At 46.0% G+C, this 27414-nt stretch overlaps 1 protein-coding gene across 7 annotated transcripts in view; it reads left to right on the top strand.

The window, feature by feature from the left end:
- Window positions 1–27154, top strand: part of TMEM108 (transmembrane protein 108) — a 366925-nt gene extending 339771 nt beyond the window's left edge. For all 7 annotated transcript variants that reach the window (XM_032869678.1, XM_032869677.1, XM_032869679.1 and 4 more), the window contains 3 exons: window positions 11842–13272; window positions 20729–20883; window positions 26857–27154. In XM_032869678.1, the coding sequence (XP_032725569.1) occupies window positions 11842–13272; window positions 20729–20883; window positions 26857–26979 (1709 nt within the window). In that variant the 3' untranslated portion in view covers window positions 26980–27154. The remainder of the gene's footprint in view (window positions 1–11841; window positions 13273–20728; window positions 20884–26856) is intronic.
- Window positions 27155–27414: the final 260 nt, after the last annotated feature.

Genomic DNA, 27414 nt, shown 5'->3' with positions numbered 1-27414 from the left:
CACACAACCGTTTAGCACTTTGAAAAGAAATAAAGGCTGGTTTGCTTTTGTAATTAGGAATGGAAAATATTCAGTGATGGACACAGTTGTGGAAGAGGATTGATCTTAAGAGAATCTGTAGGAGGTAGGGTCCATCTCAGCCTTCTCTTGCCTCACCCTGTCATGCAATGCTGTGTTCCTTTGAACTAGTTAATGTTAATCACCAAAGTAAGCAAAGTAAAAATGAGATAAATACACAGATGCACACACTCACATACATCATACTGCTATGACATGGGACTCACATTATTTATTGCTTTCTATTGTTGACATTGTCTTCAAAGAAATAAACATCTATAATTTTGTTAACATTCAGCTGCAAATAACTTAAATATATGGAGTTAAGTATTAATTTATTCCCTATTCAGAAAACATTGTTGTGTACCTTGTATGAGTCATATCGTGAACTAAGTTCTAGGCCTCCAGATGTTCAGGAAGGTCATGGCCTCAGGGAGTGACCTAATTGTAGGAGAGACTAAAATATCAGTTGCCATCTATTTATTGCCAGTACCATGTGGGGCCCTGTACTTCTAAGTCTCCTATCCCACCTCTGAAAGCACCCTGAACTGAAGTTAGGCATTATCATTCTTATTGTATAGCTGAGGAAAACAAAGCTAACTAATTTGCCTGAAGTCACACAACTTGGAAGTTACAGAGCCAGAATTGTTCCTAAATACCACTGCCCAACCCCAGGTTCATACCTTTCCCCTACACTCTTGAATGAAGGGCTCTGTGGGGAGACAAGCCTCAATATGAATGGGAACAGAGTGTCCTGGGAGCACTGGGCTGGGAGCCATCATTTCTGACCAGGAATATTGAAGGACTTTGATCTTATCAAGACAAGGTGACAGTCCAGCTGGGTTTTTAGAGATTGATACACTATCACCTAGCAGGAAAGGAGTATGGACAGATATTTTGAACGGGGATGGAGGTATCCATATCCAACACCTTATATGGCTCCAAAGGTTAAATGGCAGGACAATGTAGCCCTGTAGTGATGACAAATAAGCTTTGATTTCATGCAGCCTGCTTCCCAGGTCAAGAAAGGTGTGACTGTTTTTATCACATGAATGACATTTACCCTAAACCCTCAGTTGGATTTTGAACAGGTTTAAAACTATGTGTTCAAGCTGTTGGTTTCTCTGACCATTTTGCCTTCAACTTCTACACTTTGTTTCTAAATGCAAATATTTTAAAAGCTGAGAATCAGAGGGAATATAGGAAGATGTGGCAATAATCGTGGATTTTTTTTTTTCCCTTTTCTCTTTCTCTAAGTAGGCTCCACAGCATATCAGTAGCTAGGTTAGATCAGAATCTACCCACTAAGTTAAGAAAGATCCAAGGAGCCAGAAGCCACCATTAGGGCAGGGTGGGACTCAGACTTTCCCTCCACCCACTGTCCTATCTGCATGCCCTCATCTGTGGACACATGATCTTATACCAAGTTGCTAGGAAAGTTGCCTGCAAACCTCCCCTCAGTTAAATCCCCTCCAAAACCCACTAGGAACTTTTTAAAAATTTTTTTTTAATTTTAGAATAACTTTAAACTTATAGAAAAGTTGCAAGAGAGAATTCCTATATACCCCACATTCAGTTTTCTGTAACATTTTATATTACTATAGTATATTTGTCACAATTAATGAAATGGTACATTATTATTAACTGAAGTCTATATTTTATTCAGATTTTCTTCATTTTCCCCTAATGTGCTTTTTCTGTTTCAAGATCCTATCTAGGATACCACATCACATTTAGTGGTCATGTCTCCTTAGGCAACTTTTGGCTGTGATACTTTATGAGACTTCCCTTGTTTTTGATGACCTTGACAGTTTTGAGAAGTATTGGTCAGACTTTGTAGACTATCCCTTAATTTGGATTTTTCATTTTTTTTTTTTTTATCATTAGCCTGGGTTTACAGGGGAAGGAAAACTACAGAGGTAAAGTGCCATCTTCAAATCAAGGGCATATACAGTCACCATGACTTTATCTCTGTTAATGTTGACCTTGATCACCTGGCTCAGGTAGTGTTGGTCAGGTTCTCCACTATAAAGCATGGAACATTTTTTTTATTAGCCTTTTCCTTTTAGTTTTGGGAGAGTACAAGCAGGACTGCATTTATGTTCTTTCCCATGACATCAACAAGATATTCCCTGAATATTAATGATCCTGTTATCTTATTAGAAGCTGAGTTGAGGGGCGCCTGGGTGGCTCAGTGGGTTAAAGCCTCTGCCTTCAGCTCAGGTCATGATCCCAGGGTCCTGGGATCGAGCCCCACGTCGGGCTCTCTGCTCAGCAGAGAGCCTGCTTTCCTTCCTCTCTCTGCCTGCCTCTCTGCCTGCCTCTCTGCCTACTTGTGATCTCTGTCTGTCAAATAAATAATATCTTAAGAAAAAATAAAAAAGAAGAAGAAGAAGCTATACCCACCTTTTATGACCTGGCCTCAGAACTCATGTGGCTTCACGTCAGCCACAGTCACAGCCCCACCCAGATTCAAGGGAAGAGAACATAGACCTCACCTCTCCAAAAGGAGTGCCAAGTCCCATTTAGGAAGAGTAAGTCAGTTGGGATGTATTGTGATTATTTTTGGAAAATACAAACTGTCACAGCTGACTGTTAAGTAATTTAGGTTTCTTAGCCTTCAGCGAATACGTGTTGTAGCCACAGTGCTGCACTAGATATGGAGTTATAACATTGAGCCAGATGCAGTCTCTACCCTCCGGCAGCTTAGAGTTCAGACACTCAAACAATTAAGACATTTGCCATTTCCATTCAGAGACATGGAGGCTGGAATAGGTTAGACGTAGAGGTTACAGCCACCAGGAGGGACCTCTAACAAGGCCTTCAAGACCAAAGAGGAATTCTAGGTGGAAAATATTTGTCCTAAGAGGAGCTGAATGTATAAGGCAGAAATCTACAGCTGAAGACAAAAGGCAGCATAGTTGCCCTAAGTCTTGCTATCTTTGGGGAGAGTTTTATTTTTTTTAAAGATTTATTTAGGGGTGCCTCATGGCTCAGTGGGTTAAGCCTCTTGCCTTTGGCTCGGGTCATGATCTCAGGGTCCTGGGATTGAGCCCTGCATCGGGCTCCCTGCTCAGCGGGGAGTCTGCTTCCCCCTCTCTCTCTGCCTGTCTCTCTGCCTGCTTGTGGTCTCTCCCTTCCTGTCAAATAAATAAATAAAATCTTTTAAAAATGTTTATTTAATTTATGTATTTGTTGGAGAGAAAGAGAGAGAGCATACAAGCAGGGGGAGCAGCAGGCAGGGGAAAGGAAAAGCAGGCTCCCGGTGGACCCAAGGAGCCCAATGCAGGGCTGGATCCCAGAACCCTGGGATCATGACCTGAGCCAAAGGCAGTTGCTTAACTGACTGAGCCACTGAGGTGCCAAGTTTTATTTTTTAATTGTGGTCGTCACGGTTGTTGTTATTATTGTTTTGTCATTGCCTGTCTTCATGCTACTTCATTCTTCTGTTCCTGTAGGACATTTTCCTGGATCAAAAATCTCTCAGTCCCTAAGGTCTCAAGCAGCCAGGATCAGAGAACCTGGGTTTAAATCCTTGTACTTTCACATGGTAGCTGTTTTGACCTTAGACAAATGACTTGACTATATAGTTAGCATGGATATAATAGGAGGGCCCAGACTGCAAATGGGGTGTTCTTGCCTATTTCCTGCTCCTAAGAGAGAATCTGTGCTGTGTATGCATGTGTGTATGTGTGTGTGTGTGTGTGTGTGTGTGTTCACATGTGTTTGTAGTGTTTTTGTTAGGAAACTGTGCTCTGGGAGCACCTGGGCGGCTCAGTCAGTTAAGTGTCTGCCTTTGGGTCAGGTCATGGTCTCAGGGTCCTGGGATTGAGTCCTACATTAGGCTCCTTGCTCAGTAGGGAGCCTGCTTCTCCTTGTCCCTCTGCCCGCTGCTCCCCCTGCTTGTGCTCTCTCTGTCAAATAAATAAATAAATAAATAAAATCTTTAAAAAAAAAAAAACTTCCCAGAGCAGCACAAGGCAAGTCATGCCAGACCACAGGTGTGACTGCCTAGAAGGAGAATAAAAGCAAAGATCTGTACCCTAAACTCCCTGGTTTCATAAAGAAGCCAAGGTCACAAGCATACGTTATCTCATAAAAGCATTTGTCCAGCACACCCTGAAGGCAATGATGCATATTTATTTCTGAGGGAAACCATGCTGTGAGAGACGAGGAATTCATGTTTTATCTTTAAAATAAAAGGGAACATTGAAGTTCAGAGGATGGAACACAGTAGAATACCAGGACCAGTGATATAAAGAGAGCACGGTAGGTTTGGAGCATTAGTCGGATTGGAGGGGCAGTGAGTGGCCTGGGTCACTCATAGTCCTAACCCTGTATAGCTGTGTAGCCCAGGGTAAGTTTTTTCAGTTTGTTGGGCCTCAGCCTTCTCATCTGCAAAGTGAAGGAGTTGGATACCAAAGAATCCTAATATCCCATCCAACTGAAAGATAATAATTTTGAAATTAGAAAAGCCCATTTCCTGGCAAGATGGTATGTTCCTGCCCATGTTGAGAACAGACTATCTGATGGCCAGACTTCATATGCTGTGGATACTCTTTCCTTATGTTTTTAAAACACTGGATGCAGAAGCTAAATTCCTAAGTGTTCCAGTTATTTGTTGCTATAAAACAAACTACCCCAAAACAGTGGCTTAATCATTTACTTTGTTCCCAAATGTTAGGATTGACTGAGCTCAGTGAGGTGACTCTCCCTTGGTATCTCTTGTGTGGTTGCAATCCAACAGTGGCTGGAGCGAGGCTGTTTCACTGTTGTGTCTGATGCCTGGCTGGGGTTAGAATAGCCGAGGCTCCTTAGGCCTTTGTCTCCCTCTCCAAGTGGTCCCTCCACTCAGCCTCTCCTTGTGGTGGCCTAAAGGCCACTGGACTACTTATATGGAGCCAAAGACACACAAGAGAATCCTGCAGAAACTGTATGAGCTTTTCTGCCCTGGTCTTTGAAGTCATGTGATGTTACTTCTGCCCCATTATATTCCTCATAGAATTCACAAAGGCCTACCTCGGGTCAAGGGGAAGGAAACAGACCCACCTCTTGGTGGGAGGGGTGTCCTTGAATTTACGGACAGTGGCTGAGCTGCCATCTTGCTTGGGGGCTTGATGATGGGGGGATGGCTCAGAAGACTACTCAATCTCCTGATTTTGTGATTCTGTCATAAGGTTTGAAGACAATGGGGAAAATATCTAGTAGAAATCTAGTTTAATGGGGGAGGAAAGCTCTACATAGAAGATAAATACATTTTTTTTAAAGATTTTATTTATTTATTTGACAGAGAGAGACACAGCAAGAGAGGGAACATAAGCAGGGGGAGTGGGAAATGGAGAAGGAGGCTTCCCACTGAGCAGGGAGCCTGATTCGGGGCTCAATCCCAGGACCTTGGGATCATGACCTGAGCAAAAGGCAGAGGCTTAACAACTGACCTACCCAGGTGCCCCAAAGATAAAGACATTTTAAATTACAAAGAAAATGATGGGGTGCCCAGGTGGCTCAGTCAGTTAAGCATCCAACTCTTTTTTTTTTTTAAGATTTTATTTATTTGAGGGCACCTGGGTGGCTCAGTGGGTTAAGCCTCTGCCTTTGGCTCAGGTCATGATCTCAGAGTCCTGGGATCGAGCCCCGCATCGGGCTCTCTGCTTAGCAGGGAGCCTGCTTCCTCCTCTCTCTCTCTCTCTGCCTGCCTCTCTGCCTACTTGTGATCTCTCTCTCTCTCTCTCTCTCTCTCTGTGTGTCAAATAAATAAATAAAATCTTAAAAAAAGATTTTATTTATTTGAGATAGAATGAGAGCAAGAGAGAGTACCAGCGGGCGAGGGGGAGGGGCAGAGGGAGAGGGAGAAGCAGGCTCTCCACTGAGCAGGGAGCTCGATGTGGGGCTTGATCCCAGGATGCTGGGATCATGACCCGAGCCAAAGGCAGATGCTTAACTGACTGAGCCACCCACCCAGGTGTGCCCCAGTTAAGCATCCAACTCTTGATCTCAGTCCAGGTTTTGATTTCAGGGTCATGAATTCAAGCCCTGTGTTGGGCTCCACACTGGGCATGGAGCCTACTTAGAAAATATTTTTAAAAAATAAAATAACAGGGGCACCTGGGTGGCTCAGTGGGTTAAAGCCTCTGCCTTTGGCTCCGGTCAGGATTCCAGGGTCCTGGGAACAAGCCCCACATCAGGCTCCCTGCTTGGCAGGGAGTCTGCTTCCCTTCCTCTGTCTCTGCCTGCCTCTCTGCCTACTGTCTGTCAAATAAGTAAAATCTTTTTAAAATAAATAAATAAATAAATAAACAAACAAACAAACAAACAAAATTACAAGGAAAATGAGATAGAATTGTTTATAAGTGTAAGGGAAATTTATATACGTAATAAATATGTCTTCTCTGTGTGTGTGTGTGTGTGTGTATAAGCAATTTTAAGACAAAAATTAAATAATTTTCTACATGATATGTCAGGTTGGAGAAGAGCAGAGGCTTAAAACAAGAATTTCCAGCCCTTTTATTTTAGCACTACAAGTTTCCTGTTACTTACAGGATAAAGTTAATTGATCATCTTATTAAAAGAACACCACATGTGTCATATAGAGCCCTGAAAGAAAACAGGTAAGAGGGAAGAAAAGTCAAAAGACCAATAATAGAAAATCAGTACTCAAAGGATTGTGGATCATTGTTTTTGACTATGCATAGCAGCCTGGCAGGTGGGGGAAGGGGGTGAGTGAAAATGTTTTAAGAGTGTAGACTCTGTTGTTTTGTTTTGTTTTAAGGAGGCTCCACGTCCAGTGTGGAGCCCAGTGCAGGGCTTGAATTCACAACCTTGAGATCAAGAGTAAGATGCTTAACCAACTGAGCCACCCAAGTGCCCCTAAGAGTGTAGACCATGAAGCCAAGGTGCCAAGTCAAATCACGGCTCACCATATCCTACCTGTGTGAAAGGAGACAGGTTCCTGTACCTCTCCATGCTGCTTTTCCTCAATTGCAATAATGAGTTACTGATAGTACCTATCTCATCAGGGTATTCTGGGAATTAAATATATCAGGACAGGCTTAGCCCTTCAAGCAGTGCATGGCATATAGGAAGCACCTCATACATTAAATTAGCCATTTCTCCCTTCACCGGCTTCCTCCTTGCCTTTGCCAGATGCAAGTATCATGCCCAATATGCACTGTGGGCAGCCAACCAAATCAACAGAAGGAGGAGGACCTTTCCTTTTCTTGGGCCCTGGGATCATGTACACATTGGAATTTTAGGGAGGAGGAGGCCTTCCTGCAACATCTGGACACCCATCAGTCTGTGGGTTTCCACACCCTACGCTTGTCCATTTTCCAAGATGCTTTAAAATTCAGTTCCACATTTAAAGCATGTCAAGCTAAATTTTAGTTTTAGTCTCTCTCACATATTTGGCATTAGAGCCTCCTGAGGCTATTATGCAAATCTATGCAAATTATATGCAAAGAGGCAATAGCCCCAGATTGTGGGGAGAAGAGTAGCAGGCCAACACAAAGGGACTTGAATGAAAATTTGCATCTGTTAGGGAAAGCCCAGGTTGAAGGCCTTGCAGAGTTATTGTGACAGTATGCGCCCTTTCATTCAGTTATTAACCTTTTATGCCAAAGAGGAGAGGTAAAGTCATGTCTGATTTTCTCAGTGAAAATGACAGTGGAGGTTGAAGGAGGTGTTTGTGCAGTGCAACATTGTAGCAATTTTTATAATACAAATGAAAAGTTGCTTTGAAATAGTGGATGTGGTCCAGGTTGTGCCCCCAACTTGCTGTGTGTTTTTGGACGAGTCACTTTGCTCCTTCCATTGCCCCCTGTGTGAAATGAGGGAATTTGATTAAGTTACCTCTAGGGCCCCTCTTACTGTGACAGCTAAACGTCATCCTCCAAATGAAAATTCTTGGCACCCAGATGGCAATACCCATTCATTGTACCAAACAAAGGTTTACTCTAAAGTCTAAAGAAGAAGGACTGAGAGGTAATTTAACAGTCTTCCTAGAAAGAAAAATAACCTCAAGGAATTAATTTTAAAAAGGGAGAAGGGAGCAACAAAGGCAAATATTTATTTACACAGTAAGTCTTAAAGCAAGAACGATTGTAGTCATATATTTCCCAGCTAGGAGGATTTTAGCCCCTGGAATGCTCCTGGTGAGAAAGTCAAGAGCATTTCTTTCCCTAGTATTTTACAGACTACGATGTGTTAACCCTTCTACCTCTAGAGTGCTGCAAAAGCTCTTCTGGAGGCCAGGGTGGCTCCTCTCCCACCTGTCACTGGGATCTTTCGGGGTCTGTAAGCTTTGCACTGCCCTTAGTGCTGCTGCCAAAAGATTTCCATGTCCTTGGTCTCTGGTCTCTGATTTTCTCTCACATATCTGATGTTCTAGCCCAGGAAGCCAAGGGCCCTTAATTTTAACTCCAGCTGTTGCAGCAGCCACCAGCTGGGCACAGGCATACCCTGATATCCCCTTGCCTGGGGCTTCTCTGACTAAGCCACATTGGCCATGGGCCTCATGCAGAAGAAAGGAATACAGAGGAATGAGCACCAGTGAAGTAGCCCTGAGCCAGTGGAGATTGGGAGTGATGTAGGAAGTGGTGGGGTTTGGAGCCAACAGCCAAGAAAGAATTCTTGAGACATCTTTGATGTGAAAGGTGATTTTATTAAAGCACGGGGACAGGACCCATGGGCAGAAAGAGCTGCACTGGGGTTGTGATGGGTGACTCATTATATACTTTCAAGTTGAGAGGGGATCAGGGACAGCACAGCCTCCAAGGTATTTTGGAAACAAGGTTTCCAAGATCCTAAGGGGGCTAGCCAGTGTTAGGGAAAGGTCGTTTATTACTGTTTAGAAAAAACTCAGTCATGAGACCCTTCAGATGTATATCAGTGGGCCATATGCTTGAAGGATGATTGCTAACATGTATCTTGGTGGATAGAGAAAAAGTTTCCAAAGGAATCTTTATGTGTTAAAGAAGACTTACAGGATCTTGGGGGATTGGGATAAGATTGCCTCTTGCCCTTAGCAAAATATTAACATCAAGGCAGCTGAGTTCCTAGAGAAATGTCACTGCCTGTTTCAAGGATTTGTCAATGGGCTGTAAGTAGTAAGGAAATTTAATTTTTCTTCTGCCTTTGTTTCCCACATCAAGAACTGCTGGAATGCAGTTGGAAAGCAAATGCTCCTCTCACATAGAAAGTTTGAGGTACAGTCTACTCAGCCCCTCAGAGGTACCCAGCAAATATGAGTATCATATTTGATCAACTCATAACCTGCCCTCAGATTGATTTTCTCTGTTTGACTCATCTCAGACTGCCATGGTCATCCCCTCAAATCACTTCCCAAAATATACTACCTGAACACAACTCTGCCTTTCCTTTTTCTGAGGATCTCTAATGTAAGACATCTGTCTTAGCTCAGGCTGGCATAACAAAGTACCACAGGCTGGGCGTACTTAAACAACAGAAAGTTATTTTCCCACAGTTCTGGAGGCTAGAAGACCAAGATCGAGTTACTGACAGGATTGGCTTCTGATGAGACCTCTCTCTTTGACATGAAGATGACCACCTTATCACCGTGTCCTCAGGTGGCCTTTCCTCTGTGTCCAAGCATCTCTGGTATCATTCTGGGTCTTCATCTCCTCTTCTTATAAAGACACCTGTCAGATTAGATTAGGGACCACCCTAAAGGCCTCATTTTGACTTAATAACCTCCTTAAAGGCCCTATTGCCAAACACAGTGACATTCTGAGATACTAGAGGTTAGAGCTTCAACAAATGAATTTGGGGGACACACAGTTCAATCTTTAACACTTATACTGAACTAAGGGACTCATGAGCAAAACATAGGCTTGTAAGAGAATGTCCCTCAAAACGTCAGAGGTTAAGACTCCCAGCCCTAAGAACAGATTGTCCCTGTGGTATTTGGCTGCAAGAGAGGGGTTGGAATAACCCTGAACCAGTCAGAGCATTGCAGCACAGCAACTTCCTCCTCCTGCATTATCAGTGGTGGTTGACCAGGAAAAGCATGCATGTTAGATACAGCTTGGTTCCATATACCACAACTATGATGGGACTTTAAACACATTCGTTAATCTACCTGAGATCTCAATTTCCTACCCCATTGAGTGATTGTGAGGATTAAAACGTATGAAAGACTGGGCCAGAGCAGATGCTCAGAAAACAGTTTTTAAGATTGACTTGAATAAGCAGAGCTTACTGTTAATATATGGTTTAGATCACCAAAGAAAGTTTAGGAAAAAATAGTTTGCTTAGGACAAATTGTTGGTCCTAGAGACTGTGTGTGCTACAGTCTGTTCAATCTTTTGTCCCTTGGCCTCCCTCCACCCACTAATTTAGAAATGCAAGGCGAGGTGAGCTGGTCCACACTCAGACTCCACCCCACACCCAAGACAGAGGTGGCTTCACTAGTAATCCTGGGCCTGTTTCAAAGGCATGCCAGATGATCTCCCCTTCTTTGTTTCTGAAAGCTCACCAGGGCTTTGCAGCTTTGCTGATCATCCCAGATACATAGAAATCACTGCCAGGATCCCTGCTTTGGCCATTCAGTGCTTGAATCTAGGGGGGGAGGGAGGCTCCCAGAGAGTTACCAGATAGAGACAGATCTCTACCATCGTCTAGGTGGCTAGCAGAGCTGAAGGAAGGACATGACAGTAACCAGGAAGGGCTTCATAAGAAAAAGGGGGAATTCACAGGTCAGAATTAGGCCTTAGAAGTTGATCAGGCCACGTATCAGCTGTTGAGACCAGTTCTTCCCAGCCCATATATTGTACCAGGGTGGCCAGTTTTCCAGCTTATAATCTGAACAGATCCTATGTCTCACATTTATATGAGATGTATTATTTGTAAAGTTTGACACATGCTATTATGATTAATAAAGCCACATATATTTAGAAGTATTTTTAAATTTATACATTTTTGTTCCTGTGCATTTTCTCAATGAACCAAAAGCATACACACTGATCATCATGCAAAATTCATGATTTTCTTTTAATGTGCAAAAGAGGTCCTCCTACTCAAAAGGCTGGGCATCACCAGTGATTTTCCACAGAGAGTTCAGCCACATGAGCACCACAGGAAAAGCAGTTAACATTAATGACAACCATAAAACCAAGTGGTGTTCTTGGAGTGCATCTTCTCTTCCAGCTCTCTGCTAAGTGCTATGTGGGCACCAGATCTGGTCATCCACCGGACCACTATCCCCTTCTGCCTATCACTGACCTATGGAACTGAGATTTCTCTGTCTTGTTTTAGGATTGTTTGTGGATTGGTTTGAGCTCACTCAGAGCCAGAGACTGCTTTGTCCATTTTTGTGTCCTCCAATGTCAAGGAGAGGATAGAGATCCTCCTTACTTGCCCAGTGAATGGGATTGAATAAACAGATGTCTGACAATTTGTGCCTTTGTCCAGTCCATAAATGGAATATTCAAAAAAGGCATAAGAGTTGGTCAGCTCTGCCCGAAGAAGCCTTCCACATTTGACAGGCTGGCTCACACAGAGCTGCCAGCCTCCCTCTGATCAACGTGGCCTTGACCACTCCCTGGCTGCAGAGGGGCAGCAGGCATTCGGAGGCCATAATCCTTCCCACACCCAGCCCAGCCTGCTCTGAGAAGCTGCTCTTGGGGGTCAGGGTGGCAGTGTGGACCTCCGGAATGCTCCCAGTGTTCCCTTTGGCTCCCAGAGCATCATAGCTTCATGGGTAAGGAAGGTCCAGGCTCTGAGCAACGCCCCAGGTATTTCACCTCTTCTCTCTGTCTTCCTCTCAAGGCTTCCTCCTGATCTTGGCACTGACCGAAGCACTGGTATTTGCCACCCAGGAACCATCTCCCAGAGAATCTCTTCAGGTCCTCCCCTCAGGCACCACCCCAGACACCATGGTGACAGCAACCCTCAGCTCTACCAGACATTCTTCCATGGCAACTGCCCCCACTTCTGTGGGCTCACTGACCCCCCATCCCAATGGATCCTCCTCACAGGCTGCAGCTCCCATGGCAATGACAACACCCCATCCAGATGGACGCCCTCCTACAAACACCGTCTCCACCATCATGATGACAGCAACCACCCCACATTCTGAAGGCCCCCTAACCACAGGGCCCCTTCCTGCTGCCATGGTAACCACATCCTCCCACTCAGAGGGCCATCCCCAGGGGGAAGCTATGGCCACCATCCTGCTGACAAAGCCAACGGGAGCCACCAGCCGTCCCATCACAGCACCTACCCGGGCTACCACGCGCAGACCTCCCAGGCCCCCAGGCTCTTCCCGAAAGGGGACCAGCAGTTCATCACGCTCTGTCCTGCCCGCACCTAGTGGCCACCACTCTGGGAGGAAGGAAGGCCAGCGGGGACGAAATCAGAGCTCCACACATCTGGGGCAGAAGCGGCCCCTGGGGAAAATCTTTCAGATCTACAAAGGCAACTTTACAGGGTCTATAGAACCTGACCTGTCCACCCTCACTCCCAGGAACCCACTCTGGGGTTATTCTTCCTTGCCACAACCCCAGACAGTGGCCACAACCATGGCGCCCAGCAGGACCTCGTGGGCACCACCCACCACCCCCCTGGTGCCTGCAGAGGACAAGCCAGGCCTTAGCAGAGCAGACCAGGGGGGTGGTTCCACCTTCACCAGCCAAGGAGGGGAGCCGGACACCACAGTAGCCTCAGGTGCCCCTGCCAGTCCACAACCTGCCCCAGTGCCTTCTCAGCGCCCCCGCGGTGACCCACAGGATGGCCCCAGCCACAGTGACTCCTGGCTTACTGTCACCCCCGGCATCAACAGACCTCCATCTACCAGCTCTGGGGTCTTCACAGCCACCGCGGGGCCCACCCAGGCTGCCTTCAATGCCAGTGTCTCCGCCCCTTCCAAGGGGACCCCTCAGGGAACATCTTCAACCTCGCAGGCCCCAGCCCTCCCCACCAGGGGCTCAGAAAGCACTGTTTCCCAAGCCAAGGAGGAGGCTACAACCACCCCCACCACAACCAACAGGGTGCCCAGTCCTTTCTCCACAGTGGTGTCCACAGCCACAGGAAACTTCCTCAACCGCCTAGTCCCTGCCGGGACCTGGAAGCCTGGAACAGCAGGGAATATATCCCATGTGGCCGAAGGGGACAAACCCCAGCACAGAGCCACCATCTGCCTGAGCAAGATGGACATCGCCTGGGTGATCCTGGCCATCAGTGTACCCATCTCCTCCTGCTGTAAGTGCCTCACCCTCTCCTTACTCCTCCCCTTTTCCCTCCTCTCCCTCTATTACATCAACTTGTCTGTTCCCAGAGAGCCTTTGCCCCAGAGCTGGGAAGTCCCTACCAAACAGGCGGCTAAACTTCCCAGAATTGTAGGAAACTAGGTGGCAGGACACAAATCATGGTTTATCCCTACCCCTAGTCCTTAGCTCTGCCAGGCCATGGATCAGATGCCCACTTGTCATAAAAAGAGAGCTCCCAGGAGTGGGGGAGAACATTCCAAGTAGTCCAGTCAAGCTCTGAATTGTGCAGAAAGAAACACCAAGCTGGAGAGGTGCCATGGCTTACCCAGGAGCCCGAAGTTAAGTGAGGGATAGGCCTGGGATAGAGGGTCACCAACTTCCTGCCCAGTGCTCTTGTCATGACACCATCCTGCCACACTCACCCTCAAGGGCAGCCTGCTAATGGCTGTAGTGACATGGCACCAAGACACCATAGGGGAACACTGGCACTTCTAAACATACAACCTGCAAGTAGTAGAGCCCTCACCTTCCTCTCCCACTTCACATCCATCTTTCTGCCTATCTTTCCTCCTTTCCCTCATCTCTTCTCCTCCTGCTCTTTCTCTCTTTCTCCAAAAAAGGAGAGGAGGCTTTGACCTTTCAGGAATTTCTATTAGCCTTAGAAAAAGCAGCAGTTCCTATAGCTAAATTGAAAGCCTGAGAGTTACACATGAATTTAGCTATTTTCTCCCTCTTTCACAGTTTTATTTGTTCATGGATGGTGTGAGCTGGATGCAGTGTGGACTGCATTGCTTCCACTGGTGCTGGTGGAGAAGGTCTTTCCCAGGCCACCAGCACTTCTGTGCTGCTACCTGTCACTCCTTTAATGAGAATTTGAGAGATCCTTCCCCCTAACCTTGCCACAAAGTACCTGATTTAATCACTCAGAATATTGGGGCTTCCTTTATGTCTTCCCCATGTACTTGATCCTAGATTCTTAGAGTTTCTCTGTTAAACTCACATGAATCCTCACTAATTTTAGCTTCCCCCACCCCTCCATGGTTATTGGCTGGCCTCCTTCTGAACCCTTCCAGGGGTGAGAAACCCCCTGTGCTTCTGAGTCATTGGACAGCCATTCTCCTTTGACTCGCTCAGGTTGTTACCCAGCTCTCCTGGAAGCCTGACATTTTTCTCTTTGTAATTTTCGCTCTGTGGTCCTAAGCCATGCCCTCTGAAACCATACAAAATCAGTCTATCTACCAATTCCTGCAACATTTGAAATGGTGCTCAAAGACAGCTTTTCCTTTTCTAAGCCGCTCATCCCAATTCCTTCAAATCTCACATTGCCCTGGCCCTACCCCATCATCTGCTGCTCCGAATGACCACAAGTTTAGCCCTGCTCTCCCAGTAGGGAGCATAGAGCTCCACATGGCCAGCCATGACAGAGGAGAGCAGGTGGTGTTTCCTTTGTTCTGGACACTTCAGTCACACTCAGGAAGCCAACACTGATATCAGCTCTGTCTGTTATACTAACTGTCACATCACACCATGGGCTCGTTCTGATCTCAATAAGAACAAAGCCCCAGAAACTTTCCACATTGGAGGCTGTTAAGCTGCTCTCCCAGCCTTTCCTCATGCCATGGGTCATTTGAACATTAGTGCAGGAGGTATATGCCTTTAACATGAGCATAATTTCTACTTGGCATTGTACCAACAAGATCTTTTTAAATCTAGATTCTGGATTCTTTCCAGAAGTCACCTCTCCCAGCTTTTTGTCTCCTTCTAGTTGAAAAGCAAAGCAAACTTTCCATGTCAAAGGTGGGCAACCTACTTCTGCTCAAGGACCCAATTTAGGAAAAGTGAAAATGTTTGCAGGTTGCATATTTTATTCTTTCATTAAGTGCCTTTATTGTCTCTCATGGAAACACACATGAATGCTTAAAACTGTGATTGTCCACTTCTAAAACAGAAGAATGATAATGAGAAAATGTAGTTCTATTAGCCAATAAATTATTAATAATAGTCATATTTGAGAAGTAACCACACTAGAGACCATCTTTTAAATTTTTCATTCTTTAAGTGTCTCTAGAAGCTTTAGTTTACAAAGTGAGTTCCCATTATTTTTAACCAAGCCATCTGTAAAACAGACTAGTCAGAGGAATAAAAAACATATTAAACATGCTATGCAAGAACATACCTTATAGGCAGGGACTAAGTCCTCAGGTGAACTGACTTGCCCAGGGTCCCAATCACATAAGTCATCTCAGATCCGGTGGTAGAATCTGTTGTGATTCAACAGAATATTTCCCAGGTGCCCCTTGTGTGCCAGGCACTATGCCAAGCACTAGGGAATTGAGATATCTGATGTGGCTGCCTCCCCCAGCTCACAGAGCCCTCTCCCCACCGGGGCCTTTCTCTTTGCCTCAGCTGGACAGCACAGAGTAGATCTAGGCTTCACCCCACAGGCCACACCCACCTATTTTACAGTTCTAACAAGACTTCTACAGCCCTTTTTGCATGTGTGAGTTTGAAATTAGGTCTTACTGCAAAGTCAGAAAACCCATGGGCTGCCTAAACCATGCATAATAATATCAGCCAAGACAGAAACAAGGACACAGCCTGAAACTGCACATAGAAAATGCTCCCGGCACTCTGAAAGAGCCTTCAGATGCTGGAGTAGAAAGTACAACTTTGTAAGGGAAGCTATGAACCCTTTTTTCAAAGTGGACTCTCACAGCCCCTTGGAACCACAGACTCCATGTCCTTCAGCGTCTGTCTTGCATTCCCAGTGTGCACTTTGGAGGCTCCCCTAAGCCCTACTTGCCAAGATCCCTGCCTTAGTCCTAGCTGCTTCCACATAGAGTTCCCTATCCTTAGTCATGGCCCCAACTCCTGTGGGACCATCCTTTTGGGGCCCGGTGAAGACCCTGATGCAAGGGACATCAAGATAGAATACTTGTCCAGCTTCAAAATACTGTGCTCTTTCAAAGCACAGATGAGTAAATATCCAGGCTGCTTTCATAGCCTAATCCCACTCCAGTCATCAGATAAGCAGACCTCTTCCAGCAGCTGCATTTATCCTAAAGCTCACTCTACTGCCCTCAAAGAAGGGTCTTCATTGCCAGTTTACCATATATTTCAGGCAGGCTGGGTTAGTAGCAAAGTGCACGCATTTCCTGACATCTGGCTTTTCAGACCAGCCCTGACCTTGTCCCAGCCCTGACCAGCCCTGACCTTGTTTCCTCCATGTACCAGAAACCAGATTTCAGGAGGCCAGAGTTGCTAGGCAGGTGGTTGAATCCCCTGCTTCTGTTGGAAACAGGGGGTTATCATAGCAAATCTCAGGCCTGCCCAAAAAGGACTGTCATCAGTTCCACCAACCCTTCCAGATCGTAAGCCCTACCCAATGGCTGGAAAGATATATGTGCGAGGATTGAGAAATGCTTTGTCTCCTGAGCCATGCCAGAGACGGCCACACAGGGGTTCAGATGTGCTGAAAACCAAAACTGATTGGATCCAGGCCACATTTGGCTAGGGCAGAGATGCCATGTGGCTCTTGAGCTGGTCTCTGCTGCCACCATCAGGATGCAAAGAGCCCACCACCTTCTTTTAGAACCCTCTGGGCCTGGCGCTGAATTGATCCTCACACACCCCAGTCAGTGCTCTGGGCTTTCATCAGAAGGTCAGTTTTGTGGCACATACCAAATCCATTCTCAAGAATGTCTTCACCCTGCCTCCCTGAAAAAGATGAAAGTCTTTATGGATGGTGAGAACAGGAACCAGACCAGCTGCAGATGTTTTTCACCACCAATCTAGGTTGAGCCTGGCTGAAACAGAGTAACACCTCTCTCTGCCCCAGATGTGTGAGGGTCCATGTGCACTGCACCCCAGAGCATTCTGGCTTCGTTCCAGATTGGCGGTGAATGCCATTAGATATATGTATCTCTTATAGGTCCAAAATGACTTTGTAGTAATTACATAAGAAAACATGGGTCAGAGTTACTCTTTCCATGAAAAGAGTAGAATAAATTGGAATGAGAAGGAAGTGTGACCAGGAGGGAGTAAGGAAGTGTGTCTCCTTGGGGCCTGTGAGCTAACTGAAGCAAGGGGGATGTAGAGTAGCTCCAGGGCCAGGCGGGGTTGTCCAGGGGCTGTCACCTCAGCTGGACCAGAGTGCCATGCTCTCTTACCTCTTCTCTGTGCTTCCCAACCAGCAACCCCTGCTGGGAGCCTTCTAGTCCCACCCACCAGGATGGGCTGCTGACCATGAGCCCCCAAACCTGGTTTCCCCAGGCCTATATCCTCATGTCCAGCCTGGCATCCTTCCATACCCTGAGGCCTCCCTGAACCTCCTGCACAAACCCCAAAGAAAGGAAGTGATTGTCCACAAGCTAGGCTGGTCCCTCAGGCTGGCACCACTGGACCAATCCTCCCTTCCAGAATGTCAGCTTTCTCATCTTCAAAGTGAAGGAGCCGAACTGAAATATGTGACAGCTCCTGTCTTCTAACCTTTTTTAAACATTAAACCTGCATAAATCCCTGGAGAAGAGGCCTAGTATAATAGAAAGACTTGGCTCGTGGAATCAAATATGTCACAGCACCTCTCTTGCCAGTCACCTGTGGGGCTTGGACAGGTTACTTAACCATTGGCCCAGTGTTTTCTCACCTATAAAAATAGGATTAATATCCTCTGTGTTAGCTCAGGGCCTTCAAGAGGCAGATGCCAGGGGTATCTGGGTGGTTCAGTCGGTTAAGCATCTGACCCTTGATTTTGGCTTGGGTCATGATCTCAGGGTCATGAGATCAAGCCCTGCATTGGGCTCTGCACTGAGTGTGCTGCCCAGTTGAGATTCTCTCTCTCCTCCCTCTCCGAGCCCTCCCTGCTCACACTCTCTCTGCCTCCTTCTCTCTCTCTTAAAAAAAAAAAAAAAAAAAAAAAAAAAAAGGCAGATGACGGCATGGGCTTGTGTTTGCACAGAGTTGTGTCATTTACAAGTGCTTCCACATGCCTCAGATGTGTTCCCTGCAGTGTTCAGGGCAATATAAGACAACAAGCATTTCCCTGAGGGTCACGGAGACCCAGGTCACATTCCATTAATTACCTGAGTGATCAAGACCAATTTTGTTAACTTCCATGAGCTTCATTTGCCTCTTGTGCAAAGAGGAAGAGTAACAGTACATTCCTGAGAGAGCTATTTTGTGGGTTAAATCAGACTGTAAAGTGCCTAGGTCAGCACTGGACATATATTAGCGACTCCATAAGTCTGAATTGTACTTTTTCTTGGGTGAAAGGTCAGGCCAGCAAAATAATGAAAGTTCTAAATCACAGGTGGTCTCTTGGCCTTGAGCCGCTCAATAGTCATGTAGCCCAGTTTTTCTTTCTCTTGTGGAGGGTGCTGGAAGAACAAGAAGAAAACTCTCATTAAATAAGTACTGACTGTGCATCAGGCAGGGTGCTCAGCATTTTGCATTCATGATCTCTAGCTCTCATTACAGCCCTGTGAGTCCATAGTAGTCAAGTATGCTGAAGTGACTTACCTAATGTAATATGCAGCAGAGTCAGACTTGAACCGAGGCCTTTTAGACTCCATGCCCAAGTTCTTTCTGTGGCCAGGCCAGCTTCTATTGTAAATGAAAGAGCACTCGAGAGGCACTGGGAATTCCCTGAGAGAAACAATCGGGCCTGAAGCACTAACATTTGAGGGGAGAAAACTAGGAACAGAGCTCCCTGTTCCAAACCCCCAGACCATCCTGCAACAGGGCCAGCTCTTCCCACAAGGCAGAGTCCTGGTCCTGTGTCCTAAACAGGCCCAGGCTCTGGAGCCAGGGGCAGTGTGGGCTTGAGGGAGCACTGGACTGGGGGTCAGAGGACCTAGACTCTGCAACCCATCCCAACACAGGTTAGTAGCTTTATGGCTTCAGTTTCACCAGTTTGAATTCCCCCAGACCATTTCTCCATCCAAGTTCCAGGAACAGGATGGAAAAGTAGTGACAGTGAAGAATAAAGGGGAGACAGGACCTGGGGCCTTGCGATAGCCCTGCCATTCACAGACCTATGACCTGTGGCAAGTCAGCAGGATGCTTTGGACCAGTCTGCTCATCTGTAAAATAAGGAGATGTCCTACATTAGCATTTTCAGACTGAGCTCTACAGCTCCCCCACCTCACCCCACTCATCCTTCAATCATGTCCTTCTTTGGAAGGAAGGGAGAGAAGAAAAAAGGGAGCTTGAGTTTGGAAATTTTTCAATGTTTAAAAGTCTGTACCAACCAGTTTGAAATTTCTTTTAGCTCAAACATTCAGAAATGTCCTTTATATCTTTAAAACTTTTTTAAGGGTACCTATAAAAGTAGTGAGCAAATGAGAAGTCTTTCTGATCAAAGCAGATCAGATCAATAGAAACTTGCCCAATCTCTTGCCCTTGCCTGGAGGTCTTTTCAGGTTGAGATGCCAGCAAGGCCAGCAGCTGAGAAGAGAGCTACAGAAATCCTGTTATCCCGCAGGGACTGAAGCGATGGGCCCTGAGGTCTCAGCCTATATGGATGCCAACTTTAGCAGATACCCCACATCCTGACATGTACAGGCCCCTTGATGCTGGCCAAATCCTCAGGCTGCCTTGGACAGAGCTGGCACTCTGCTGCCCCCTGCTGGTTATTGCCATGACGGCGCCAGCCTCTGAACTGCCGGATCTGGGGTCCCCTCTCCCCAGCACAGATGGTCATCACCTCCAAGATGTTGACTGCTGCCCTGCCCACCCCTGGCCTGGAGTTTCAGCCATCCCACAGGCTATGGTGATGGTAATCCTGGCAGGGAAATGCCCAGTCTTCATTTACTGGCTTCTCCCTAAGAGGGCTGCTCTCATCCTTGTTAAAGCATTACTCAGCACTATGTGAGCCTGGACAGGCCATCTTAGCTCCCCAACCTCCGAAGCCTTCCCTCTTGGCAAGCTGAAGCCCCTCTGATCACATACCTGTTCATTCACAACATCCAAATATACTCATTCCTCCCTGGAGCTCCAAGTCTCAGAGATTGGACGGATAGGATCACACATTGAGGAAAGCCTTTCATGACCACCCTAAAGCATTCTCTCCTCAACTCTTCTCCATTCACTCCCTCACTTCACCCTATTTTATTTTCTTTAAACAATTACTGCTGTCTGAATTTACCTTATATTCGTTTTATTATATATCATGTGACCCTCTCTGTGCTCCTCCATATACAAACTAGGAGGGATATTTATGACACAGCGCAGCCTTGTCTTTTTTTCACTCCCTCTCTCCCAGAACCTGGCCTGAAGTTGGCATTCAATATGTGTAGATAGTTGTTGAACCGACAAACAAATTAACAAACGGGGTAAGTGGCTGAATTTATGGCCATCACAAATTCACCTGGAGACTTGCTTCTGTCACTCAGCGATGCTGGCCCCATGCTTGTTCCCTCCCCCGTCTCTAACTTGGACTCTCTCTACAGCTGTCTTGCTGACAGTGTGCTGCCTGAGGAGGAAGAAAAAGACGGCCAATCCAGAGAACAACCTGAGCTACTGGAACAATGCCATCACCATGGACTACTTCAATAAGCATGCTGTGGAGTTACCAAGGGAGATCCAGTCCCTTGAAACCTCTGAGGTAATGAGCCCCAAACCATGAGGTGCCCCTGAAAGGTCCAGCCCCACCACAGGGAATAGCACAGGCTGCAGAGTAACCCACAGAGCATCTGCTTGTTTCTTAGTGTCTTATTCCTCAAAGGATGGTCCATAGACCAGTAGCAGCAGCACCCAGGAAACTACAGGCCCCACACCAGCCCTGCTGAATCAATCTGTATTTTAGCAAGACTTCCCAGGTGCTTTCTATGCATGTTAAAGCTCAGGAAGCCCTGTTCCTGAAATTCCCTGGGTTGCTGGGAACAATTCAATAAGTATTTGTTGAGAACCCATTTTGTGGCAGACAGTCTCTGGGGATTATGAAGATGAGAGCTTGGGGCCCAGATTCCAAGGTGTGGTTGGGGGGTGGGGGAGATACAAGAAGAGTTGCAGAGAGCTGTAGAAATCTAGGAGAAGAAAGCCTTTGCAGTGGGGGTTAGGAAGGATAAATGGATTTTGACAGGTATTCCAACAAAGGAAGTAACCTGAATAAAGGTGGGAATGTGGGCTGCACACAGCATATCATGGGAGAACAGAATACGTTGGGTCAGGAAATGTTACCCAAAATACCCATCTGGCCAGTGAGAGAACTAGGCTTTGACCGGGTGCTCCTTCCCCTCTCACACAGAAGGTGGGGGCAGAGGCCAGGGCACAGCAGGAAAGGTAGATTGATTAGGTGTGGGCTTGAATAGGCTTGAACGGAGTTTATACTTCACTCTTGGGTGGTAGAGGGTCATTGAAAGTTTTGAGCTATGTGTGACCTGGTTTTAAAAAGATTGTGCTGATGGCCTGGTGAAGGTACTCTATATGTGCTTGGTGAACGGCTAGGAAGGAAGGGTAGGGTGGTTTAATGGATGAATGAATGGATGGGAGGACAGGCGGGAAGACAGACAAAATGAGAAGGCCAGCTAGAATGCAATCGAGATGGCCCGGGAGATAAATGGCAGACATCTGAGTAAAAGCAGTGAGAGCTGCAAAGAGTCCTGGAGACAGTCCCTTCTTCCCCTGCGGATCCATCCCCCACAGCATCCAGGGTGGGCTTTTATAAACATAAATGTGATCATATCACTCCCAGACTCAGAATCCTTTAGTAGCTTCCTGATGCTCTTAAGTTAAAGTTCACAGTCTTCTGAAGGGCCCATGAGGTGGACCTGGCCCTGGCCCAACCATTCAGCCTCACGTCATGCCACTCTGCATCTCATCTGCTGAGCTCCAGCCACCCTGGATTTCTTTTCATTTCTTTATAACACCAAGTTACACCCATTCTGGGGCTGTGTATGACTGTTCCTTCTACTGGGATGTGTTCTGTCCCTCCTCAACGCCCCTTCCTTTGTTCATCTCAGTAACTCCTACCCATTGTTCAGGCCCAGTATAACTGTCACTTCCTCAGAGAGACCTTCCCTGACCTGCCACGCTGGGCTCTACGCTCCTAACATATGGTCTCAGCTCCTTATGCTTTTTCCATCTTGGCACTTACCAGAGTTGTAAGGATGTAGCTGCTGACCTGATATTAGTTTAATATTTCACTCCCCAACTAGAATACCCAGTTGCTTCCACATTGTAAAACCCAGGAGTCAGTTCTAAGCATTCCTCTTACTCAATCTACCAGCAGCATCAGCACCATCAGTCATTTCCTCCTCAGAAAGTTTGTCTTCACCCCATCCTGTTCTGGCTCTCCTCCACCTTTCAGCAGCTCCTACTCAGTCTCCATCACTGGCTCTCAGTCCTTTGGCCAGCCTCTAATCACTGCAGTGCCCGGGTTCAGCCTTCCCACTGCTTCTCTTCTCTCTACTTAGTTTCATGACTTTAAATATTAGCTCTACATCATTGGCTTGCAATTTCCACCTCTGATCTTGACGTTTCCCCTGCACTCAGACTCATGTACCCAGCTACTGCTGTGCATGTCTCATGGGCATCTCAAATTCAACATTCCCCAGATTGAACTGCTGACTTCCCCTCCCCACCCAAACGCCCAGAAGTTCCCTGGTGTTTCTCATTACATAAGTTGCATTGCCAGTCCCCTTCTCCTCTCACACACTCCACATCCAGTCTATCAGCAGATCCTCTTGGTTCTTCTGATATGGGAGTACTTCTCACCACCCACATTGCTGCCTCCCTCAAATCATGGATTGCTGCCGTAACTTCTGAAAACAAGGTCTCTGCTACCATCTTGCCTCCTGTCCTCCACACAGTAGCCAGATGATCTTCTCAAGGAAGGACTCCATGTCTGCCATGTCTCCCAACCCTCAAATGGCTCCTCTTCACACTTTGAACAAAATCCAGATTCTTCTTACCAGACCCTTCACAGGCTGGCCTTGCCCACCTCCCTGGCCTCCTCCTGCCAGACCTCGCACTGACCACACACTTGAGCCACACCAGCCTTTGGCTCTTCCTCAACACAGTCTTTCCAAAAACACAAGATTTCTCTTGCACCTGTGTAAAATGCTCTTTTCCTGGTTCCATCCCTCACTTCCTTCAGAGCTCTGTTCCAGTGCTGCATCTTCAGGGAAACTTGCCCTGACTTCTCTATACAGAGTAGAAGCCCACCTCCACCTCATGGTTTCCTATCTTCTTTTCTGCTTTATTTTTCTTCAGAGCACTTCTCACCACCTGACACTGCATCATTCTCTGTTGACTGGCCCATTATCTGTCTCTTCGTAGAGTATAAGCTGCCTGAGGGCAGAAGTTTGTTCTCACTGCTCTATCCCTACCATGTTCTGGGCACATGGTAGATACTTGGTAAATGTTTATCACATGAAAGAACCATAAGTTTTATTCACGATTGACTCATCACCCAGCCCAAAGCCTAACACACAGTGGAAGCGCAATAAAAATGTTGAACCAAAGGACAGAGCAACAGGCTTCATGAAAGCATTGGTCTTTAATGTGGTCAGTGTACATCTTGCATAGCAAAATTAGTAACTACACTTTTTGTGGTGAGCATTTCATAATGTACATAATTGTTGAATCACTTTGTTATAACCCTGAAACTAATATAATATTTTATGTGAACTATACTTCAATAAAAAATAAAAATGCTTTTAGAAACATTCCTGAAATGACAGATGCTGACGAGGATGAAGAAAAAGGAGAAACCTCCTGCACTGTTAGTGGGAATGCAAGTTGGTGAAGCCACTCTGGAAAACAGTATGGAGGTTCCTCAAAAAGTTGAAAATAGAACTACTCTATGACCCAGCAATTGCACTACTGGGCATTTACCCTAAAGATACAAATGTAGTGATCTGAAGGGGCACGTGTACCCCAGTGTTTATAGCAGCAATGTCCCCAGTAGCCCAACTAGGGAAAGAGCCTAGATGTCCATTGACAGATGAGTGGATAAAAAATGTGTATATATATGTGTGTGTGTATATACATATATACACACACACATACACACACACACATATATACACATACACACACACACTTTTTTATCCACTCATGTGTGTATATATATATGTGTGTGTGTGTGTACACACACACACACACACACACACACACACACATATATATATAATGGAATATTATACTGCCAACAAAAAAACCCCGAAATCTTGCCATTTGCAATGACATGGTTGGAACTAGAGGCTATTATGCTAAGCAAAATAAGTCAATCGGAGAAAGACAATTATCATGTGATCTCACTGATAGGATGAATTTGAGAAACAAGACAGAGGATCGTAGGGGAAGGGAGGGAAAAATGAAATGACAAAACCAGAGAGGGATATAAACCATAAGAGACTCAATCTCAGGAAACAAACTGAGGGTTGCTGGAGGGGATGAGTGTGGGAGGGATGGGGTGGCTGGGTGATGGACATTGGGGAGGGTATGTGCTATGAATTATGTAAGTAACTGATGAATCACAGACCAGTACCCCTGAAATAAATAATACATTATATGTTAATTTTTTTTAAAAAGTGTTCCTGAGAACTATTCTAGTGAGTAAAAAAATGGGTAAGTTAGCAAAGGGGCTGGCCACATTTTGAGTGTTGGCTCTGAATCTCTGAACTCTAAATTTCTCATATTCTCTTTGCAAACTGGTAAATGAAAACCAAAGGCAAAGGACAGTGTCTGTGAGCGTACTATAGAAAAGACCATGCTTATGCAGCATCCTAGTTAGTCATTCCAGCCCAGGGCACTGGGGTTGCCATCGGACAAAAACCAGAGGTTCTAGTAGAGGCTGCCCCACCCAGCCACCCAACCCACCCCTGCCACAGTCACCATCCCAGGTCAGGAGATTGCAAGAAAACCAGCAGCAGGAAGGTCAGTTGGGCTTCAAAATGGGTTTTATCACTGTTTCCCTCCCAGCAGGTCGGCTGCCCTCATTCTGCTTTATTTAGAGTAATGTTACAATTTGTTCCAACTCCCTGGATACACGCAGGCCCTGCGGACCACCCATAGCAGGGTCACGCGGTCACAGGGCATCTGCCCCGCACACCACAGCCTGAGGCTGCACTCAGCCTGCTGTGTAGCTGCCAGCTTTGGTGGCTGCCAAGTGCTTTGCCTAAGCAAGTTTCTCTGGTGCCCTGCTCCCCGTCTGGGTTGATGAAAGCAGCCAAACACAAATCCAGGCTGTACAGGCAAAACTGTAATGCTCAAAATATGCCTGGAAATTTTTCCATACTTTTTCTCCCCCTCTTCCGGCTGTTCCTCCTCTTTTTTTTTTTTTTTCTTTTTTCTTGTCTGTTATTTTCTAAGTAAATTTCTCTTTCACACTGTGGGAAGTATCCACACGGTTCAGCCTTGGTGAACACTTGCTTTGTAAGAACTATAAAATGACACACCAGATCTTGGCCACAAAATTTCCCTCCACAGCTCAACCCAAAGCCAAATGGAAAAAGGGGATGCCCTGTTTTCCTTACTCAGAGGGCTGACCCCATGTCTACCTCTCAGATGGATGCTCAGTCAATTCCAGACATTGAAGAAAATTTTTATCTTCTGAAAAGACATTTCACCAACAAATGGCCTTTCTTCCTTTCTTTCCTTATTTTCCATAAGGCAATATGTACTCCCCCAAAATTATACATGTTTTGCTTAAAATAAACTTCAGAGAATTAATCATATCTTCTTCAAGTGAAGACACTTAAGCAAGTCTGGCCTAAGCCAGTTCTACCTTGGCATATTACTGAGGCTTTGCCCTGAAGTAGCCTACAGGTTCTGAGACATCAGTTTTTTAGAATTGGAACAAGCTAATTTTTCCCCTGAATTAATCCCTGGGCCTGACCCTGAGTACAGATGTCTAGTGGGCCACAAATGCTTGCAATCCTTGTTCATTGAAGCCAAAACTGCTCAGAAGACCTGATCAGTGAATTGCTTATCTCTAGGCTTTTCCATTTCTGGGACTGTGTAGACACACTGAATTTTTCACTAACCACCTACTGTCACGTAGAAACTCATATGTCTTCACCTCAGGACATCTAGTGCTACAGGAAATGGGACAATAATTCTGACCAGGCTCTGGGAGGACTCAGGAGGGGGAGGAATGAGCCCTTAAAGGCTCAGACAGGTGGGTGCTAGGAGAGGAAAGAGGTGAGAAGTTTAGGGTGTGAAAGTGCAGGAAGGAAAAGCCACCAGGTCTCCCAGAAAGCTGTGAGAAAGAGGCAGGAATGAGAGTCCAAGACCCACACAGACCCAGTTTTGCCCACGAGGTCAGTAAGCCATGTGCCATGTATCATGCACGGCAAGCCCTCTCAGACTTCTACATGGAGAGCAATGCCATCTCTGGCAACCTGAGCTGGGAGTCATTCAGGGAGCAGGAAATCTTTTCCAGAAGCTACTAAAAAATCTGAAGGAAGAACAGAGAGGGCTCTGCACTTCAGCATTGGCAGTGAGGACGATGAAAATGTTTACCAAGCAATCTCATATGGAAATGGATGTCCTCGTGTGTGTGTGTTTCTTTATGAACGGCCACCACCTGAACCCTCCGAGTACATACTGTCTCCTCCCTCCCTCCTCCCAGGACCAGCTCTCGGAACCCCGATCCCCAGCCAATGGTGACTACAGAGACACTGGGATGGTCCTCGTCAACCCCTTCTGCCAAGAAACACTGTTTGTGGGAAATGATCAAGTATCGGAGATCTAACCGCAGCAGCTCTCGCTTTGCTGTTCCCTACCTTTCGTCTCTAAATTATAAATATACAAATATATATTATAAATATAATCTTTGTGTAACCCTGACTTAATAAGAAACATTTTCAGCTTTTTTTTCCTAAGAATTGTCAACATCTTTTTTATAAGTGTGGTTTAAAAAAAAAAAACTTTACAGATTGATCTGTGGCTTTATAAAATAAAGGTATTTCTAAGCAAAGCAGTTGCATTGATTGCTTCTCTTAATAACTGTCCTTGAGCATTTGGGGATCCCAGCAGCCCCAGACAGGTGAGGGAAGAAACAGACCTGTAGAAGTGAAATGTTAAAATGGTCACAAGCACGGCCCTTTGAGTGCTTCTTAAAGCTCCGGTTCTTCTTGATTCAGTGGAACTCCATTTCCTCCCCCTCCTTATGCACACCAGTGAAGGC

This window comes from Lontra canadensis, unplaced genomic scaffold, assembly GCF_010015895.1.
Source record: "Lontra canadensis isolate GAN:19392208 unplaced genomic scaffold, GSC_riverotter_1.0 scaffold38, whole genome shotgun sequence".
Taxonomy (NCBI): Eukaryota; Metazoa; Chordata; class Mammalia; order Carnivora; family Mustelidae; genus Lontra; species Lontra canadensis.
Note: the sequence above shows the minus strand (reverse complement) of the source record. Positions and strands in the feature narration are given on the sequence as shown.